The sequence below is a fragment of the Anopheles merus genome, chromosome 3L (assembly GCF_017562075.2).
Source record: "Anopheles merus strain MAF chromosome 3L, AmerM5.1, whole genome shotgun sequence".
NCBI classification, from domain to species: Eukaryota; Metazoa; Arthropoda; class Insecta; order Diptera; family Culicidae; genus Anopheles; species Anopheles merus.
In genome coordinates, this window is record NC_054085.1 from 18,660,805 (window position 1) to 18,674,864 (window position 14,060).

The 14,060-nt window shown below is 46.8% G+C and overlaps 3 protein-coding genes across 11 annotated transcripts; 2 read left to right on the forward strand and 1 right to left on the reverse strand.

Annotated features, from left to right (window-relative positions):
- Positions 1-1,815: 1,815 nt before the first annotated feature.
- Positions 1,816-9,429, reverse strand: LOC121599093 (longitudinals lacking protein-like). 8 transcript variants are annotated; one of them, XM_041926611.1, is made up of 6 exons: positions 5,666-5,889; positions 5,299-5,564; positions 5,103-5,220; positions 3,934-4,143; positions 3,764-3,850; positions 1,816-3,680 (listed from the first exon to the last, which is right to left on the reverse strand). In XM_041926611.1, the coding sequence occupies exons 4-6, from the start codon at positions 4,030-4,032 to the stop codon at positions 3,486-3,488; spliced, it is 381 nt and encodes a 126-aa protein (XP_041782545.1). In that variant the 5' UTR covers positions 4,033-4,143; positions 5,103-5,220; positions 5,299-5,564; positions 5,666-5,889; the 3' UTR covers positions 1,816-3,485. The 8 variants fall into 8 exon arrangements, with proteins under 8 accessions (XP_041782545.1, XP_041782542.1, XP_041782543.1 ...); XM_041926608.1 differs by having other exon boundaries at positions 5,299-5,889; XM_041926609.1 differs by having other exon boundaries at positions 5,095-5,220; positions 5,299-5,889.
- Positions 9,430-9,704: 275 nt separating this feature from the next.
- Positions 9,705-10,946, forward strand: LOC121599092 (ATP synthase lipid-binding protein, mitochondrial-like). Its single transcript, XM_041926606.1, has 4 exons — positions 9,705-10,104; positions 10,176-10,256; positions 10,344-10,551; positions 10,633-10,946. The coding sequence occupies exons 2-4, from the start codon at positions 10,209-10,211 to the stop codon at positions 10,794-10,796; spliced, it is 420 nt and encodes a 139-aa protein (XP_041782540.1). The 5' UTR covers positions 9,705-10,104; positions 10,176-10,208; the 3' UTR covers positions 10,797-10,946.
- Positions 10,947-11,333: 387 nt separating this feature from the next.
- Positions 11,334-13,724, forward strand: LOC121599091 (protein FAM98A). 2 transcript variants are annotated; one of them, XM_041926603.1, is made up of 5 exons: positions 11,334-11,664; positions 11,751-12,744; positions 12,854-12,862; positions 12,944-13,205; positions 13,275-13,724. In XM_041926603.1, the coding sequence occupies exons 1-5, from the start codon at positions 11,618-11,620 to the stop codon at positions 13,586-13,588; spliced, it is 1,626 nt and encodes a 541-aa protein (XP_041782537.1). In that variant the 5' UTR covers positions 11,334-11,617; the 3' UTR covers positions 13,589-13,724. The 2 variants fall into 2 exon arrangements, with proteins under 2 accessions (XP_041782537.1, XP_041782539.1); XM_041926605.1 differs by lacking the exon at positions 12,854-12,862.
- Positions 13,725-14,060: the final 336 nt, after the last annotated feature.

Sequence of the window (14,060 nt, forward strand, 5' to 3'; positions counted from 1 at the left end):
GGATCAAAACTTGCGTTCAAAACCACCGAGTGCACGTAGATCGCCTTCCAGTAAGGCCCATGTACCATGTCCGTAGAGCACAACGGGCCTTATTAGGGCCCGGTAGAGCGTCAGGTTTGTTCGCCTGAAGACTCGACCAGATGGGAGCCACTTACGTAGACTGCAGAAGGTGCGATTTTCCTGCGAGGATGCGCCTCCGAATTTCCAAGGATGTGTCAGTCACATGGGACTTGGGATCCTAGGTATACGAAGGAACCCACCTCCTCCACAGTGTCATAATCATCCATGGTGATAAAGGGAAAGGTATCTGGAGTGTTATCCCTAGACCCTATTCCCTGCATGTACTTCGTCTTTGACGTGTTGATCTGGAGTCCGACCCGCTGAGCTTCTGACTTAAGTCCTGCATGCCTTTCCACAGCCGTCCTCTCTTGTTGATCGTAAAAATGTCAATGTCGTCCGCTCAGCCCAGGAGTTGGATGGAGGGTTAGAAGATGATACCTCGCATGCCTGCTCGTCTTATCACACCTTCTATGGTCACGCTGTATAGGATACATGAATGTCTATCCCCATTGCCTCAGTCATCTGTGGGAAGCAAACTGGGCCAACGCGACATCACCTAACTTTGAGGAGTTCTACTTCTTCTATTTGGCATAACGTCCTACGCGGACATGCCGGCTTATACAGGCTTTCGAGACTTATTTCATTGCCACGTAGCCGGATATTCAATCCTTGCTACGGGAGGATGGTTCATTCTGGGCTTGAACCCATGACCCCATGACGGGCATGTTATTGAGTTGACAAGTTGTTGACGACTGTACCACGGGACCGCCCCTTTGAGGAATACGGAAACGTTTGTAATCCCCACTTCATTGTGTAATTGGCAGCACCACCGCTCACTCAGCAGGAGATGTTCGGATGCTGGGAATGAGGCATCGACAACGGCATCACGTCGGGCGTGTGTGTGTAATTATTTACTTCCTACAAAATGTATTTCGCGCGCACGCCTCCAGAATTAGTAATAATAGTGCTAACAAAGAAACGTAGTAGGAGTACGGTGCTGTGTGTGTGTGTGTTGCTTCTGGTGTTACGATACTGCAACGGAAAGTGATTAGATATATCAGTTATAGGTCTGCCTAACATGATTCACAGATCTTGGCGCCAACCGACAAATCAGATCGAGAACTCAGTTGATACGGAATAATTCAAATAACAGAGGACTAACGCCAAGCACCATAGAATACTAGCAATTAGGATGGTTATGTAGCGTCTCTAAGGGGATATCATTTGAGGTTGAAAATAACACCTTTCTCAAATCAAATCTCTTCCTTCTGGGTGAAAATTGGGGCCTGGTGCCATCTGCACAGCTTTTACTTCAGCTTTCCGCAACAAGATCGTGCTATAATATTTATATGTACATTTCATCTCGCAAACAAAGAGAAAGCCCCGAATGTTCATAGTATTCTTGCGTACAGATTTTTCCCTCTTTTTAATGCGCATACCATATGCCTCCTTGTGGCCAAGAATAGTTTGAATTGAATGGATTGGTTAAATCTAATAAGAATGAAGGCATTATCCGTGTGGCGTTGGTAGGTAGCACCAGTAGTTCTACCGTCCCATGTGAAAAGGGTAACATAAATTGAGCAAAAGTGTTGAAATACCGGCAAGAAAAAAACGTCTAACATTGAGTAGCGACAAATAGTGGAAAATAGATTTAAAAAACCAATTGCCCTTGGCTCACAAAACACACACACGCACACGGAAAAGACTGCGAAGTGAAAAAAAAGAAAGAAAGAAAAAAACAAAAACAAACAATAATTCTACATTCGGAAGTTATTGTACAGCTTTTCATTTGGAATAAATGGTAATTATGCGGTGCTTATTTGTCTTATCATATAAACACACACACACAGACGCGCTCACACGCCCACACGCACCTCTCTTTCTCGCTGTCCACTATCGCATACACACATTCTTTCTCTGTCTGTCTCTCTCTCTCTCTCTATGCTGCGTTCTAAGGCCTTTTTGCCCGGCATATCAAGCAAGATGGGCATTTATATGAACTGCGCTACAGGGGGAGGGGTTCGAACTAATAAACGGGCTAACGCTTTTGATAGCAATTGATAGATAGATAACTGATCAACGGATGGTTTGGGAGGGGTGAATGGTGAAGGGTCTGTGTTTTGCCCTATTGTGTGTGTGCAATTAATTCATCACCAATTGGAGCAAAAATTCTGCTTTAGTGTACGTACGCGGCATGTATGCAGCAAACGATTGTAAGATTAAAAGTTACTGTGTCTTGAAGATGGTAAAATCAAAATTATAATAAAAAAAAGAAATCAATTGCAAACTCACATTTTGCTTTCCTTTTCTTTTCTCCCCGTGAACTATACATTCCTGGTGTCGTCCTGCTTTTCTTTTTCTTCGCAACGCTTTCTTCACATGTGTGTCCAGTAGGCGAGTTAATCACTATAGTAATATGCGGCTCTTGTTTCCCTCTTTCTGATCGTCCGCGTTTGCTGCTGGTACCTTGCTTCCTGCGTTTCTCCTTATAGTAGAGCTCTAAACGGTACATACTAATGACGGCGTTCGCGTCCCTATCATCTTTCTTCTGCTTTTGTTTTCGGTCCCACTCACTTTCCTGTACTGTTTGCTGCATATCCTCTCTAGTCCTTTTCGTTATACCTCAATACACATTCCGGAAGTTTCTTGCTCTATCTCTCGCAGGCGCGGTATTGAAGTGGCTACACTAAATTAGTTTTATTTGCCTATCGTTCTAATAATTGCTCTCTCCTATCAATCTGACCATCACACCCCATACACACACCATCGGACGACGGTCGGTCGGTCAACAGCTCTCGCTCCTTTTCTCCTACAAATTTAATATGCTTCTAGCAGGGGGCGGGGGCGGGGGGGGGGGGTTAAAACGGACGCTGCAGCAACACATGTACGCGCGCGCGTTTTAGTAACATCACACCTGCGCGCATCCCGTTTTAACAAATCACCGCCGCCATCAACATCACGTCACGTTCGTCTAGCAGGCGCACGTGATGGTTTAGGCTAAGGTGCAATCAAACAGGGAAGGAAACAGGAGGGGGGAAAACACGAAAACAAAAAAAAAACGATATTGCAATCCTTTGCAATAGCCGTTTTCTTGCACCGACGGGGAATTTTCACGACTCTAAACAATCATCATCAGCTTCATCTTTGCTTCCACCGCTTGCTTTCGTTTCTTCACTATTTATAGCTAATTATGTCTCGTGGTTTCCGTGTAGGTGTGATTTGTATATATATATAATATGTGTGTGTGTGTATTTGTGTATATATATAAAAGAGTTCTTTTTGATAATAAAAAGGAAGAGAAAAAAAAACAGCACACGGAGCTTGATGGAGGTGGTGGCTTGTTGTCCCCCATCCCCCAGCCAACACAGCAACACAGCATATGCCGCCGCCGCTGCCGCCGCCCATCCGTGTGAGAAGGTGGAAAATCAACCTTCCCGCTTGATATTTGTCGGCGTTTCCGCCAGCCCCTTCACTTTCAGTCGGTCGGCGGTCTTGAGGAACGTTGGGAGCTGCTCCTGCGACACGTTCACCTCGCCCGCGTACATAAACTCGAGGATCGCCTGCAGATGGTTGTAGGACACGTCTTTCAGGATGATGATCGGGTGTTTGGAGGGATTTTCCTGCAACAAAAAAAAAGAGAGAGAGAGAGAGGTTATGCGAATTGATTGGGACTGCGTTGCGCGATTGAAAGGCGAGAACGTACCTCCAGCAGTGATTTGAAATATGGACTACAGGCCGACAGGACCATCTTGTGAGCTTTGCACGTCTGTCCTTCACACGCTAGTGTCACCTAAAAAGGAAACAAAGAGTGGAACAATTATAATATAATACCGAGAGAACATAGCCGTGGGCAAAGCGCCAAACACCACTTACATCTGTAAAGCTTTTCTCGTTCCGTAGATGACGGAATGATGTCACCATATTCGTCTGGAAGTCATTCCACTTGAGGAAGTACTGTTGTTGATCGGCCATGTTTTTCCTGTTTCTGCGGCGCTTTTATGTAGTGCTTCGGGGAGGGAAACAAAACTAAACCACTAAAACGGATGGAAACCAAAAACCAGCGAACGAAGAGCGGGATTCAATCTAAAAAGTCACATAAAAAGCAACAAAGAAAAACTATTAAAGAAATACGTACGATATAAAATGAAGAAAAATAAAATGCAGAATGCACCTTCTCATCCTCCCTACCCTCCACGAAACGCGACATGCAAGTTCTCCGCAAAAAAGAGATATGTTTGCCCTTTTGGATTTGTCGGTTTTGCACACACACACACACACAAGGCCCGCTGCTCTATGATATAAAAAACGATTCCGCGCAGTCAAACAACAACAAGCAGCCGCCTGCGCCCGGAGGCTCCCCAATCACTCGCGCAACGTGGTTTGACCTCGTTTTTCACCATTTCGGGTGGAGGGGGAGGATTCCACATTAATGGAAGGGGGGAGAAGAGCCTTACCCACAAAAGCGAGTATGGGGCTGTTTTATTTTGCCATTACTTGCACAGCTCATCTAAGAGCACACACGTGTGTGTCTGTGTGTTTTGGTGGGTGTTTATAAAAGCTTTGTGTGGCGGGCGCGTTTGTTTTTCAACGGATCCTTCTCATTCAATTCCCATAAATCGCCTTAAACGGAGCAAGAGAAGAGAAAAGGCCAGTCGAGCCCAAAATTGAACAATTTTGCACAAACACACGACACCCCCGGGCAGCTGTACCGTAAGAGGCATCTGGTTGTGTACTGGGGGTTGTTTCAGGCAATGCTAACCAGCTAATAAAATCCCCCCTCTCCCTCTCGATTCGTAGGTTGGCAAATCCAACCCAAACGCGGTGTTATGCCTTCCGCATAAGAATCCAGCCGTCATCGCCGTGATCAAACGTTGCATTTCATTCCGAGAAGGTTTGGCCCCAATTGGAGAGAAGAATTAGAAAGGCTAGGGCGAATGGTCGGCCACTTCTCCCCCGGCCTGCTATGAATTTCTGGGACAGCTTCTTGAGTTTTCTAAAAAAAAAAAGAAAGAAACAAAAAATTGGGTCCGCTACCCGCTTACTCTGAGGGCCTTCTCTCCACAGCATATTCGCGCATTCATATTGCTGCCGCCGATGCCGGTTTCACAACTTCTTCCGCTTTGATCGGACCATTTATCCGTTTTTGTTTTGCTTCGTACTCTGCCGGCACACGAAGAACGTTGGGGTGGATATTAGAGAATTATTATTATTATTTTTTATTCAGCCCCTCTCACACACCAGAGAATCATCAGCAGAGAAATCTGTACAGCACATGGATACCGTTCTTCCTGCTGTGCGGGGTTCTAGATTCGCGGTTCAATCTGATCTTATTATTCTCCCTCTCTAGCTCTCTCTCTAGCTCTCTCTCTCTCTCTCTCTCTCTCTCTCTCTCTCTCTCTCTCTCTCTCCCTCTTTCGTTTCATCTTCTATGTTGCCACACAGTCACCTTCGAAGTGGCTAGTTCCTTCCAGTTTCGAAATAGTTTCATCCGCCTGGGGTGCGGGCTGAAATAACAAATCCAGCGGAAATGGATGAAACTATTCTTTTTGACGGACAAGCAAAAATGTGTCGCTTTGCTTTTGCATTTAAAACAGTAAATAAATACATTTTTACACCAATGTTTAACATAAATTTAACCCATTTCTTTACGATTTAAGGATCTCAAGAAAATTGATAAAACACTACAGTTTCTGCGAAAAATCTTTCTTTTGTCACACACAAACACTAAAACCATTGATTTTATTTTAGCTTTTCTATCCAAAACAAGGAAGAAAAGACAGTTGTTAAATCCCTCAGCCAACTTCGACCCGCCGATCGATTGCCCGCGAAGTACACATTACCGAGACACAACTGCTGCACAACAACAACAACAGCAAAAAGTACCTTCACGTGCACCCACCCATTGCATTTTCGATCGAAACTAATAAACCACACAAAAACAACAGCCACCACAAAAAGCAAACCTGACTTCGCTGGCTACGGGCTAGTGGTGGGAGCTCGGAATCAGACCTACCCGATTCCGATTCCGTGTTCGGAATCAATTCCGGAGCCGATTCTGATGTAGAGATCGATTCCGATTCCGAAGATGACTCCGGTGCCGATTCTGGAGTTGACTACGAAGCCGATTCCGGATTTAACTCCAGGACTAAGGAACTCAAAACTAAGATTTAACTTTACTAAGGAGCCAATTCGGAAGCCGATTCCGGAGGCGATAACGAAGCCGATTCCGAAGATGACCATGGAGCCTATTCCGAAGCCGATTCCGGAGTTGATTTCGGAGCCAATACCGAAGATGATTCCGTAGTTGACTCCGGGGCCGATTCCGGAGTCGATTCCGGAGCCAATTCCGAAGTTGACTCCGGGGGAATCAACTCCGGAATCAGAATTGGCTCCGGAATTGGAATCGACCTGGGAATCGCAACCTGGGAATTAGCTCCGGAATAAGAATCAATTTTTGAACTAAAATAAGAAGTTTTAGAAGCAAAACCAGCCTGCGAATCTCCATGAGAATGGATCGTTGGATACTAGTAAATTTGGATTCTATCAATACGTAGCATCATTGGCTACGACAGAGTCGATTCCGGAATCGATCCCATAAAACTTCAAAGCTAGCCGGAATCAATTCCGACGGAAACTTCATTTTTCCCATCACTACTACGGACAACGTGTGTGTGTGTTTGTGTGTGTTGGTTTGAAGAAGATGCCACCGGACCACCGCAAGACTGCACCCAAAGCAGCAGGCATTACCGCTAGTCCGAACTAGAAAAGTTTTTTTTTTTATTTTTGTTTTGTGTGTCTATGTGTGCCCGCTGCAGTGCAAAATACATTTGGCCCTTCCATCCCCACTCTCCCCCTATGAGTGCGTTTTTTTTTTGTTGTACCAACGCCAACTATGCTCTAACCGTCTTCGCCACCGCCGCCGCCGCGCAATGTATGTGTTGCCGAAGAAACTGGCGAGAAAAAGTACACCGAGAGTGAGGGAGACACAAACATTGGAGACGATATACATCTTGCTGTGTGTGATGCACCATCATGACGATGACGGCTTTGGTTCCCACTGTTTCTGTCTAAGTATGTGCCTGTGTGTGTGTGTGCATATCTGTTGTTACATGCGTTCCCGTTTGTCTCTCTTCGCATCGAATGACATTGCGCCCGAACACGACGTGCATCCATAGCGTTACGATTTTTGTCCGTTTACGTCTGTGTCTGTGTGTGTGTGTGTGTGCCGTCCGTCTGTGGGTGCACCTACGCTTTTGTTGCGACGGATGGACGCATTGTGTAATGTGTCTCTCTACTCTTTGCATTTGTTTCAAGACCGCTGTGACTTGAGCTTTGAAAACCCTCCGTAACCCCTCCGCGGGGGCTGGATGGAAAGGCAGCGCAGAAGAGAAAGGAAGTGCTGCACAGACTGACTCCGACTGTGCCGTGCGGTGTATGTGTATGTGTGGTGAATTGAAATCACTACCGTCCAAGGTCCTTTGGGTTGCGTTTATTTTACTGTTTTTGTTGTTCTTGTTGTTGTCTTCTGTTTGTTCGACTTTCTTGGGCCCATGTTTCGACATCCTTCCACCATGTTTTTGCGCGCACCATCACCAACATTTGTGGCCGAACGTGCAATAATGGGGAGAGAAAGAGAGAGAGAAACCCTTTTGCTTAGGTTAGGTTATGAATTCGGTGTGCTGAATTCGTGCTTAAAAAGGTCAAAACACATTGATAGCAAAATCATCGTTTGCTCGCGTACTGTCCCCGCCTGAATTTAGCGCTCCGTTGGCCGGTATGTTTGCGCAAATAATATATGCTACTCCGCGCGTGCTGCGTCGTGCACTGACGGCTTTAGTTTCATTATTTCGGGGTAGATAGTTATAAAAATCTCTCTCTCTATTTTCTCTCTATTTTCTCTCTCTCACACGCGGCATTGAGTTGGTGTGTCAAGTGAATGATGACGATGGTGATGGCTGCCGTTGCACAAAACCCATAAAAAGTAAACAGCCTGCTTTGCTCTCTTTCGCCCGTTTTTTTTTTTTCATTTGTTTGGTTGGAGAGCAATAGGACAGATGGTGTGGCTGGGTGGTTGGGGTGACCGTTGCACGCAATCACGGATGAAAATGAACACACAGAGAAGCGAAGGCAGCGGAAGCAATACCGGAAAGAAACCGTTCCTTTTGATTCCCGAGCAACGAATGAGGATGACCGCTGTCGTTTCTTAGGAAGTATGAATTTCTAAACCTCACAACACAATGCTGCTGGCGCATCATCGATTCCTTTTGCTCTATGTGTAATATGACCTCCAAAAAGCAGTGTTTTCTCCATGCAAAATGTTGCCCCTTTTTTCTACACAACACACCAACACACACACACACACATACAGCCTAGACGAGTTCGCGAGCAGTGTGATTTAGCTTACTTTCACGCGCTTTGCAACCTTCGCGGACGCGTGTTTGTGGCGGGGTTGTGCGCCGTATTTGCACTGCACTTTTTGTTGTTGTGTTAACACATAGAAGCGAAATAGAAAACTAACGCATCCGCCGAAAGCACATTCCACAATTTTGCGGCACGTTTTCGGTGGGGCCTTTCCGCACCACACGAATTGCACTAGAATCCGCTTATCGTTAGAAATTATACAACTAGACACAACACACACCAACACACGGGGAGTAATGAAAACTGATGGCTGCTGGCAACACGCGCTCTCCTTTTCTCACTCTCACTCTCTCTCTCTCTTCTCTTTCTCTCTCTCTCTCGTGCCGAAATACCTTCGAAGACGCTGCAGTAGCAGCAGCCCCACACAACCGACGGCGACGGGAGCACAACTCTTTCCTACCGCTTTTCTTCCCGTTCCGTGCGAACAAACTCCGAAATTAACGAAATTAGCCCACCACAGACACACACACACACACACGCTCGCACTCACGGTTGTTTCACAAATTCGTTTCGTCTTCACCACACTGGAGTGGCTGGGACGGGCTACGGGTTACCTTTCTTTTCTTCAGTTTTCTTTGCTTTTCTAATCCTTTTCGCTCTTGTCACCGGGACGGACGGCAAACAAGTAATGCCGCCACTACCACCAACGTCGGAAAGGTGATTTGGCTGCACACTCTGCCGCGATTTCTTCTAACAACCCTTTCTCCTACAACAACAACAACAAAAACCGCAACCCTTTCTATTAGGAAAAGGGGAAAAACTAACCTTTTGGGAAGAATGTGGCACCGATGCGTGTGGTTGCGTTGCGCGAAACTGCTGCTTTTCTTTTCAGCGCGAGACTTTGTTTTGGCACACCGCTCTGGGTCCCAGCCGAACGGAGCAGGAGAAGCGTATTGAAAACACGGCGACGCGTTTCGACGAAAGAGACGTGCAAAATGGAGTCATTCGATGGCTCGGAGCGCACAGTGGCATGCCCCGATCGGTCATCCCGGGCGGCGACCGTTGTGACAAAAATTTGCACGCATAAATTTTAAATAATTATTTCATACTGCTAAGAGATAATCCAAAATATTGCAAATTAATTTAAAAAATATACCAGCTTCAAGAACAATTGCTGAAATGGAATAATTTAAATTTATTTTAATTTTGTCATTTCCAATTGACATGCATAAATGTCACACGTTTCTATGCCACTTCATCGTCCAGCATTGTCAGTAGCAAATGTCAAAGTGTTCAAAAGCCGCCTATTTCGTAGAAACTGGACGTTACGTACGAGCGGTGCGTGTTCATTTACTTCGTGTGATATCTTTGCGAAGAATTGTGTGTTCTTGCCCTAAAAAGCTCGGAATTCTGTTTTTTCATGCATCTCTTGCCTGGTTTTTGAATTGGATCTGGATTGTTTGAAGGTGGAGTTCTAGGCAAGGGAAATCAATTGTCCCTTCAAGTGGTCGATGTGTTGGCCTGCTGCTGGTGTGTGCGCGTTTTTCATTTCGGAGAGTTCTGGCATCCAACGCAGATCGCAGTACCCTGCGGTGGAAAACTCAAAAACCACTCTTTTCGCAGTCCGATCAAAAGAAGCTGTCTGTTGCCTAATCCGACCTTTTGGAATACGGTCCAGCTCAGGTAAGGAATGAAGACTTTTCCTCGGAATTCTAAGTCATTCTTGTACATCTTTGCTTCCGCCCAATCTGTAGCCTGAAAACTCCAACCTCAAAAGCAGCATCATCATGTTTATCTCGACGGCAGCTCGCGTGAGTCCGATTGCACGGAAGTTGGTAAGTAACAACAATACATCGATGAGTATCAATCATAAGCTCTTTTCGTTATATTGTGCTTCTCTCTTTCCCCCCAAACCTTACCAGGCCCTTGGTGGAGCAAATATGCACATCCGGCCGATCTGTAGCATCATGGCAATAGCGAAACAGCCTCCAACTGGCCGCAACACCACAACTTCCGTAGGTTTGTTGCCATCAATCCGTTCGTTCCAAACTGGCACAGCAGCCCGGGACATTGATTCTGCGGCCAAGTTCATCGGGGCCGGCGCTGCCACGGTTGGTGTCGCTGGATCGGGTAGGTTTTGTAGCATTTCTATTACTGTAGTTCTTCAACATCTTATAGCCGATTTGTTGTTTTGCGTGTGTAATCCTTTAGGTGCCGGGATTGGAACCGTGTTTGGATCGCTGATTGTCGGTTATGCGCGCAATCCGTCCCTGAAGCAGCAGCTCTTCTCGTACGCTATTCTGGGATTTGCCCTGTCCGAAGCGATGGGGCTGTTCTGTCTCATGATGGCGTTTCTGTTACTGTTTGCATTTTGATTGGTTTGCCGGTTTTATAACCCGCCCGTACATTAGATTGGTCTTTTGCTGCTTTAATCTCACTTAAAACCAGCACAACGCACTGGGGAAGGATATGAAATAAAATGTGAATGGTACGGAAATAAAAATCAAAATTCTATTCAAAAGAGAGGACAATGATGTAATTATACTGCGGGTGGAAAATTTAGGTAATTGATCTGTTTTATTCGTTTTAATGGGAAGACATAGTTCCTGGACATATGATCCGATTCGATTCCGGAGGTTGTTCATCGTCATGGCTTCTGCAAACGTTGTCCAAGCATTTTGATCTGATTTTAAAGAATCTGGATAAATGGATTTCGCCTGCAGAGATGTTTCTCATGAGGCGCTACGCATTTAAATGCATTAAAAATCGTTTCAAACAAACCTTCTTCAATTTTTTACAATTTTTGCAAATTTTCCAAGTCTCCAGTTCAATCCGACATCCATTCCAAGTTTGCTTGAAAAAATATCCCCCAACACGATTTTCTTGCAATGGAAACAGAAACAACAACAACTTTGACAAGCAACATTTTCAGCTCCTTGCGGCAGCCGAAGGTAAAGTGAAGGCTAGAAAGAGTTTTTCCCCCGAAGAAAACGCAAGCAAAGCGATTGTTTATCCTCAGCCTGCGGCACCAGTCTCGCTTTAGCAGGTTTGTGGATGTTGTTTTAATAATTACTCACTTTACGTCGAAATTTGTACGCGTAAAAGTGTGCGGTGCAGACATATTCCGTGCGTACGGTCACAAAAGCCGGCTTTTCGTTGCTGCTCTCCCTCTCGCTGAGGTCTGATATTGGAGGCCATGGCTGCGGATGAGGCACAACTCATCTACGAGCTGCGAAATGTGGGGTGAGTCATAGAAGTCTGTGTACAACCGCTAAAACTGCGACTAACAATGAAGCCCTTGCTGAAAACCCTTCTTTCCCCACCCAAAGGTATGAAGGACCGTTTCTCGATCAGAACTATGCGTCAACGGCAATCTTTGCGGGGCCGCAGAGCGGCGAGTTTCAGGACATCGTCGTGTGGCTGACGGAGGAGATCCGCATCCTCGGCAAGCTGGACGAGCGCGTTGGGAAAAGTGAAGATGCCAGCTCGTTCATACTGGAGCTGTCCGCGTTTCTGAAGGAGCTCACCTGTCCGTACGCGAGCCTCACGTCCGGCCATGTGTCGGACCGGTTGCAAACGCTCGAATCGAAGCTGCTCCTGCTAGACTACCTGATCAACGAGCTGATGGCGTTCAAAATGCTCGAGTCGCTCAAGCCGAAGGAAAAGTCGACCGTCATCACGCTGCACGAATCACCGACCGCGGCCGCGCTGAAGGACATCTGCATCACGCTCGGCATGGGCAAGCCGCCGAACAATGTGCCACCGAAGGCGCTGTTCGAGCGCATTAACGCGAGCCTCGACGAGACGATCCGGAAGGCGGGCGAGAACCGGCTCAGCAAACCGCTGTTCTGCCCGAAGGAGCGCCTGACGGCCGAACAGTGGGCCAAGCTGGAGAAGCTGCAGAAGGACCTGGACAGTGAGTACGATCTGCGGCGCAAGATGCTGCTCACCCGGCTGGACGTGACGATCCAGAGCTTCCGGTGGTCGAGCCGCGTCAAGGACAAGGAGGGCGTGATTGCGGACCGGTACGCGGAAAAGCGCAAACTGCTCGACACGATGGAGGTCGGTGGGCGCGATACGGACATTGCGGCGCTGCTGGCGGCCCGCGAAACGCTCGCCATCATCGAGAAGACGAGCAGCGCGTCAGTGCGCAAGAACACCAAGAGCAAGATCCAGCGGCACATCATTGGGCGCGTGCCGGACAGGGGCGGACGGGCGTACGAGCACAATCCGCCGCCGCTGGAAATGCCGTCCTGGCAAACGCAGCGCAACACTGGCGGCGGTGGTGGTGGTGGTGGTCGTGGAGGTTTTGGCGGTGGCAGGGTATGTACTAGCCATTTTATTGGCTTATTTTTAGGTTAAAATTGGACAAAAAGAATCCTTTTCTTAAAATGTCCCCTTTTTATGTCATTGCTATGCTACTCTCACTTAGGATATGGTTGTGAGTTACGAATTCGATTTTTGCTATTTTACAGCAGGTATCAAGTTATTACTTCATTTTCCGATAATTTCTACTTTTTAGGGAGGCGGACGAGGCGGTGGTAATAATGCCGGTGGTGGAGGATTTCAACAGCAGCAGGGAAATTACTCCAACAAGGGCTATAACCAGGGTGGAGGTCAAAACTACCATCAGGGAGGCAGAGGAGGATACAACCACGGAGCCGGAAACGGTACGGGTGGTGGTGGTGGCGGTGGTGGCTTCCATCAAGGTGGAGGAGGTGGTGGAGGTCACAATCAGAACCGGGGCAGTCGTGTACAAGGCGGCTGGTCACAACCTCAACAAGGTACGGTTAAAATGGCCATCAAATCTTGTTACATTTGGGTTCAAACGGATGCGTTTTGCTCCATTGTAGATTACAACCACAGCGGGTACGGATCGGGACGCAGCAGCTACAGCAGTGGCAGCGATCAGTACAGCAACAATTCCGGCAGCAGCAGTCGGGCCGGCTACAGTGACCATCGCGGCGGAGGCAACTACAGCGACCGTGGCTACGGAGGATCGGACCGTGGGTATGGGGGCGGTGGTTACGGTGGCGGTGGTGACCGGGGCGGTAGCGCCGGCTATGGAGACAACCGCAACAACTACGACAACGAGTACAGCAGCCGGGGTGGCGGTCGTGGAGGCGGCGGACGTTCCAACTACAATCGAGGGGGTGGGCGGCGCTGAAATCCATCCCCGTGGTCACGTTTCAGTGTGCATTTTCTACTCGTTTCCTGCCATACAAAGAAAATTGGCATAAGATACATGTTCGGATCATACCATCAATAAACAAGCGGCAGCAATCTTTCGTTGTCATACTGTACTTGTTGTGAGGAACTAATTTATTAATTATGAGAAGGGTGTTTAATAGATTTCATTTGTATGTAGAATTTGTAAAAGATTTTAACAATTTAAAGATCTTTTTAAATGAAATATTCGTTATATTTAAACAGATTAACACTTTGCAAATGCTACATAAACAAAACATTCATTTACTTTTCTAATCTGCAGTGAAACGACCATTAAAACAAGCGCATTTGAAATAAATAAAAAGTGAGCAATGAACAATTCAACCAAATGTGTCATTTCTGCAGGGCGGCCGCAATGTGTCGTTTCTGAAGGGATGCAATCTGACAGCAATCACGCAGCTTGTGAGCTG